The sequence below is a fragment of the Strongylocentrotus purpuratus genome, unplaced genomic scaffold (genome assembly GCF_000002235.5).
Source record: "Strongylocentrotus purpuratus isolate Spur 01 unplaced genomic scaffold, Spur_5.0 spur5_contig_863, whole genome shotgun sequence".
Classification (NCBI taxonomy): Eukaryota; Metazoa; Echinodermata; class Echinoidea; order Camarodonta; family Strongylocentrotidae; genus Strongylocentrotus; species Strongylocentrotus purpuratus.
Window position 1 is genome coordinate 945,987 of NW_022145572.1, and position 7,166 is coordinate 953,152.

Genomic DNA, 7,166 nt, shown 5'->3' on the forward strand with positions numbered 1-7,166 from the left:
TTCACAGCAAACTAAAACACGCGCATGCACAATTTACAATTTTTTATGACAGAATGTAGACTGACTACGTTTAAGCTACGTCATATAAAACACCTTTTTTCAAACTACAGCAGTAGAAAGTGTCACATGTTGACACTCTAGGTTGTTGATACCTTTATAGTTGATCTACAGACTGAAGTTTGCACATCGTTATATTGAAGGATGTAAAATTTCTTTGGAATACGTTTATGACTATTGACTTTATTTTATTTTTTAAATCAAGCCCATGAAATATGTCTTATACCAAAGAATATTGTATATCGCAATTGAATTTCTGGAGCAACTCTTGTAACCCAGAGACTTAGTTATGATAATGAGTTATTTAAGGTACAATTTGTCGAAAATGTAAAGCTTTATTTACAAAAATCCAAGGAATATTTGAAAGATTATTAAAAGAATAATCATGGAACTTAACATCTCAATATATTTGACATTCTTTAATCGTCCAATGTGCAAATTTCAGTCGATTCGCGTTTTTTTAGAAAAAAAAGGTTCGTCTTTTTATCATTTTTCTTGGTTGTCTAGAAATTTCATCACTAAAGCTCAAGTTTTATGTCACGATTTGTGTAATGTCCGACGCCAGCTGTATTTTACTTGGATGCCTGGGGGATGTTTCACAAAGACTAAGATTGACTTTAAGTTGGACTTAACTATGGCAGGCGGATCATGCCACTTGTTGCTCTCACCATTATGATCTTTCAATAATATATTTTTCTTTCAATAATATATTTTTCTTTCAATAATGAATTCCCAAAATATGTAAATTCTGTAGATTTTTTACTATGATTTGTACGTCCCTTGAGAGACCAATGCCAGTAAATGGTGAGAGCAAACAGTGGCATGAACAGCCTGTAATAGTTAAGTCTAACTTAAAGTCAATCTTAGTCTTTGCGAAACACCCTCTCGGTATGATGTGGTTGGTAGTGGTGTCATACCAGTCGAACGACTGGTAACCGTGTTTATTCGTCTTCAGCTGCGAGACCGACGATGATATTGTGATTTAGATATCAATAATTTCATAACCAGTCATATTTACAATTTACACCTTTAAAATTCTGCATCTAGTCCTATTTCAAATTCCTTCAACACCGCTTATCAAATCTGTGAAAGGTCATTAGCCCATCCAGGAATAATTCAAAGTAAGGCTCGTACATTTGTTTTCCAATCTTGTTTGTATGTGAGATAACCTTATGTATGTCCATTGCACACGAGGCGTTATTACGATTGCGTCATTGCGTGCGCTAATCAAACCTGTGAAGCTCATTATTAGCCCCTACGGGAGTGTTAATTTAAAGTAATGTTTGGACTGTCCATTATCCAATCACCTTTTCTTACGATATCGTCCTCACATAGTGCGTCAGAGGTCAGTTGCTGACGCAATCCTACGTCAAGCATCAATTACCTCTCTTGGGCAGCGTTAAGTCACAAGGTCACTTTCAGTGATGGTGTTTTACTAAGGAATCGACCGTTGCTGCATCTGCAGGGGTGGCAGTCAACTCTTCGGTCGTTACCTCTGTATTCGTCACCCCTGTGTGAGTATCTGCGGTAGGTCCGGTCTGATCCGAAGAGTCACTCGTGGTCAAGCCAGAGGAATCAACGGTCGTCATGACAAACGTGAACTCATCCTCCTCCTCCGTAGTGACTTCTTCGTTTGTGGTAGCAACAGGAGAAGATGCTGTGGTCGTGGCGGTATCGGTGGTTGATGGTTCTTGCGTTGTAGTGATGTCGACTGTTGTAGTCTGGGTGGAAGGAGTCGTGGCGGTATCGGTGGTTGATGGCTCTTGCGTCGTAGTGATGTCGACTGTTGGAGTCCGGGTGGAAGGAGTGGTGACGGTATCGGTGGTGGATAGTTCTTGCGTTGTAGTGATGTCGACCGTTGGAGTCTGGGTGGAAGGAGTCGTGGCGGTATCAGTGGTTGATGGTTCTTGCGTTGTAGTGATGTCTACTGTTGTAGCCTGGGTGGAAGGATTCGTTGTGGCGCTGACAGACTGTGTGGTGGTACTTGCAGCTGTGGTTGTGGTCGGTGCATTAGTTGACATGGAGGTTGCAGCCTTGGTAGCGAAAGTTGCCGCAGAGCTGGCAGATTGTGTAGTAGCAACTCCGGCCGTAGTTAGTGCATTAGTCAATGTGGAAGTTGTTGCAGAGCTGCCATGCTGTGTGGTAGCAATCCCGGCCGTGGTTAGTGCATTAGTCAATGTGGAAGTTGCTGCAGAGCTGCCAGGTTGTGTGGTAGCAGCTCCGGCCGTGGTAGGTACAGTCGACGTGAAGGCTGCAGTAGCCTTTGTGATTGTAGATGCTGCAGAGCTTGCATGTTGGATAGTGGCAACTGCAATTGTGGTAGGAGCATTGGTCGATATGACAGCTGTTGTCGGTGTGGTTGCTATCGATGCCGCAGTGGTGGCCTCGGATGACGAGCTACCAAATTGGATGTCTGTGAATAAAAGAATAACAGAAAAACAATCGAAACATTCGGAGGACTGACTACTTAACTTAACAATTCGACTCCATCATGGCTTATAGAAACATCAAGGTAACACCTTTGTTGAAAGATCTGCCCCTAGGTTATACATTATGGCTTCCATATAACGGCGGAGAAGTGATTATACAACACATGTACAACTACCTGAATCGAAAACATCTTCGCCTATTGGGTGCAAAGTAAAAATTACACCTTTTTTAAAGCCGCAGAAATTGTCCTTTTGTCCTTGCAGCGTTGCTGCAGCCCCAACACGCTGAATGACGCAAAAGGGAACAAGATGTGCAGTTATTTATAATGAAAGTATTCTGTTTATGTATGGCGCTATCCAGGTGCGTACGCAGGAATTTTTCAAGGGGGGGGGGGGTTAACATTTTTAAATCGGGCCGAAAATTTCGCATCGACTCAGCCAGCCGCTGAATAAGCGGGGGGGGGGGGGGGGGGTAAGAGGACACTCTTTTTCTTCTTTTTTTTTGGTTCCCAAAAAATTGCAACGACTCAACCGGCCGCTGAATAAGCGGGGGGGGGGGAATTTTTTTTTTTAGTTTTTTTTTTAGGGGGGTTTATACACATAAAAATACCAAAGAGGAGGGGGTTTAACCCCCCAAAACCCCCCCCCCCCCCTGTGTACGCGCCTGGCGCTATCACATTATGTCTCTGTGCGCTCCCAAAGGATTTTAGATATTATGAATATCAGAATATGACCCTTACTGTAGCTCCAGAAAACAAAGCGTCAGTGCATGCATGTAAAGAATAAATCTTGACACTTGAAGCCCAAGGTGCCTACAAAGTGACAGTATTAGCCTGGTTGTAGGCTAGCTGCCCTACGGCGCTAAAGTATTCAACGAATAAATTCCCATCAGGTATCTACTTATTACAACTGGGTCGAGTGTGGCAACTGTAGATCAATGTCTTGTCAAGGGACGTTAAAGCTGCTGGAAAAATTCGAACCCCCTATATTGTGGTACACTAGACTGCAACACGTATATAACTGAAACTTAACAACAAGACAGTAAGGTGATCAAACTTTAGGATAACAAAATTGTCAGCATCCAACATGGTGCAATGTTGCATACTCCCCGCCAAAAACAAAACAAAACAAAAACTTTCATTAACCTACAAGTGAATGTTAGTTGTCTGTGGACAGTGTAGGAGAAATAATAATGTTTAACAAATCTTGCAAATGATAGTTCCTTTATTAAAACAATCCACACAACCAAATTTAGTTACATGCTAAAGTAACGTTTAGATTTCATTTTTGAAAAAAAATACCAGGAGTTGATTCGTGAATAAATGTTTTATTCAGAGAAATACAACAACAACAAAAAGAAGAAAGAAGTTGAGAGACTCCAAGCAATCTAAGTACCGCTTAAGTGTGGATGGAAGGGCAGTTTATTATAATAATGCCATATAGTCACGCGACCGGAAGGCCTGGGGGAGCATTGAATTTACTTTATTTCTTAAAGTGACTTTCAGAGTATATTTTGGCTCATTTTAAATCGTGATAGTCGAATAAAAAATATTGGCAAAAACTCTCTAAAACCACACTACAGACAGAAAAGGATTTTTTGTTTTATTGGGGGGGGGGGGAGAGGGGTGTTTTCACTTACCTGTTGCGAAATAAACAACGGCTAGTGCGGCACCGACGATAATGAGGGTAGATAAAACAGCTATGGTAGCGATCATGAACACAGTACTCCCTCCAGCTCCACCACCGGCTCCTGCTCCTCCCCCTGCCCCGCTCCCTGCTTCGAGGGCTCCATAATTACTCCTATCATTGATGGGGTGGACCCGGGTGTTGTGCTGGAACGAACGCCGGGGTGAGTGACGGGGCGACTGCTGGGGCGCACGGCCGTTGTCGTTGTAGGTGTTCTGGGTGGAGGGCTGTTGGTCCAATGTCGGGCTCCAGGCCTCCCGAAGGACTCGTCGCGGATTTGAGGATCGCCGAAAGCCCTCGGAGAACTCACTGCGTCGTCGCAAAACGAACGAAAGAGAAAAATTGGATTAGTACGTAGATACTGACTAACGTGAGTCCATCAATATGTGGACGGGGGGGGGGCACATTTCTTAATCGGAAAAATAAAATGCATATTTACAAGGCTATACTGATTAGGGGGGTCCTGGCATCTTCGTTTTTTGTCATTTTCCCCTTTTCCCTTTCCCTTCTTTCTTTTTTCGCCTCCTCCTTAGTGAATTTAATCCACACGAATGTTACCCCTCTATAGCTACAGCAGTCACTTTTTATCGAGCCATCAGAATCTCATTCGAAGAAAAGCACAACATTGGACGAACGGATGAGTAAAAATTTGACAAATTCACAAGCAATCGGTGAAATGGTAAAGCCACTGATGCAATGATGCTGGACTGCCCTTTCATAGTTTTCAGATATTTCTCTTCTTCCCCCCCCCCCCATCATTAACCCTTTTCATCAGGGGCTCATGTCCTATTTTTTTTCTTATTTGTTTTGTTTAATCATGAAAATTATCTTCTAGCCTATATTCTGTTGCTCTCTGGTTTCTTTTTCTCACCTTTTCTCTTACTCTTTTAATTTCGTTCAATTATAATTCGTTTCAAATTGACCTTGATCATCTGAACAGAGGGACTAAAAAACCTACCCCAAAACATTAGAATTTAGAACAATATTTTGAATTTTACAGTGAATCTAGAATGAATCTAGAATTAAAACGTATATACTATATCCGTGACACTTTTTATGTCTTAAAATTTGGCATATTATAATTGAAAGAAAGGGGAAGACAGAATAAGACCAAAGAGAAAACTTTCATTATTCTTAAATTTTCGGGTTTTTAAAAACAAAGAACGACAATTTGGATTTTTGCAGATCTGGTGTAGCTGTCTGAAAGATTAAAATTGGCACTGTATGTCGTCAAGAGTAAAAGCTCAAAAGCTTTTAAAGAAAGAAGGAGATAATCTTAACGTATTTTATGAGGTATATGTATTCTATGAACAATAAATAGAATTGCTACAACGAAGATACCGCTTTTACATTCGTCATCACCAATATTGACTTTTTATTTCATATTTTGTGGTTTTATTAACCGCATGAATTATTCACTACACAATCGGGTTTACATGGCCCATCAGTAAGGAACGATGCTGTTGAATTGATTATCGCTAGGATTTTCTGTAAAAAGACATGAAATTCAACTAGAAAAAAAATGCAGGACGGTAAATTTTGCTGAGTAAAGTGAGTTATACCCCGATAACTGTAACTAGTAGATCGGTCGACTTTTTTTTGTAATATTGTTCCATGAATCATATAAAGGTAAATATTTTAAATACACAATAAAGTGAACTCAGCAAATTGCATATAAATTAACTTATTTTATTTAATTTGGGTAAAATCTAGGTTAATTATTAAATATGTCAGAGTATTAGGGCCTGTAATAAATGTTCATGTATAAAATTAAAAATATCTCATCGATGAAAAAAGAAAAATGATTTGTAACATATTAGTTAAACGAAATGTTTTCTTTGCGTTGATGAAAATACACATAATATTTAAGGTGGTGCGATAAAAGCTAGAGCTCATAAACTGGAAGAAATAAGTTATGAAAAATGAAGAAAGAAGATTATAATTGTTCACGAAGAGAAAGAGACACATCTTACTTTTTGTTAAATTCCGAAATGATAATAATGAAGAAAAAAAAAAGATATCATTTTAATGGGAGTCAGCGCGTTCAAGATTGAAGACAGAAGACCGATAATACCAACTTACAAATTTGACGTCAGACCTAGCATGCCTAGCTACTTTGAGATGGTCTCAGCTTTTCCTATAGGATGATTTTGTTAAAATACATAAATCAATATTTAAGTAAACTTTTATGGTTATAATATTTCTACCCACCTTGCTGACATGTTAGGAACTTCTACATGGAGAAGAGATCTCTCTCTAGTTGACTTAGCAGAATATATTCCTCAGTTAATCCAATTAGGGCGCCATGATGCCGAGATGAATCAACCCATCTTCTGCTAGTCCCCGTGTTTTTTGATAATGGCGTCTATTTGGAGCGGTTACTATATACAACCAGCGACATGTCTTGTGTAAATACTCGCGAGATGAAAGAAAAGGGAACTAGTTGGTACGATTGAGCAAAAGAAAGAGTAAATAGACAAGTTGCTAGAGGGATTATTCGTCCAAGGGGGCACTGATTTGTATGAGAAGAAATAGAAGCCATCTAAGGGTAGGGGATGGCTCGATGGTGTAAAGGAGATACAGAGGTAGGGGGCTGATTGGGTGGAAGAAAATGAGTTAGTGCCAAGGACGGGATTTTGACGATGAAAAGATTCAGATCAGGAGAAAGAGAAAGGGGAAGGGAGGGAGGGAGAGAGAGAGGGATAGATAAAGACAGAGGGAGGTAGAGAGAGGGGGAGCTTGAGGGGGAGGGAGAGAGAAAAAGTGGGTAGGGGTGGGGTAATAGAAAAGGGAAAAGGGGAGAAAATACCCTGTTGCCCGGTGAAAATACGGTAGATTGGAAAACAAGTAAGGCAGAGAGGGAGGTTGGTGGGGTTATAGACAAAAGAAGTGAGAGAAAGAGGTAAAAGGAATAGTTAGGTAAGAGAGAGAGAGAGAGAGGGGGGGGGGGGGAGAGCGAGGGAGAGAGAGAGAGCACTAGGGATGTTTTCAGAT

General features: G+C 40.5%; 1 protein-coding gene across 1 annotated transcript; it reads right to left on the reverse strand.

Annotated features, from left to right (window-relative positions):
* Positions 1-872: 872 nt before the first annotated feature.
* Positions 873-6,608, reverse strand: LOC100890337 (cell wall protein DAN4). Its single transcript, XM_003724747.3, has 3 exons — positions 6,384-6,608; positions 4,126-4,481; positions 873-2,470 (listed from the first exon to the last, which is right to left on the reverse strand). Exons 1-3 carry the CDS (start codon positions 6,392-6,394, stop codon positions 1,476-1,478), a joined length of 1,362 nt encoding a protein of 453 aa, XP_003724795.2. The 5' UTR covers positions 6,395-6,608; the 3' UTR covers positions 873-1,475.
* Between the last annotated feature and the right edge of the window lie 558 nt (positions 6,609-7,166).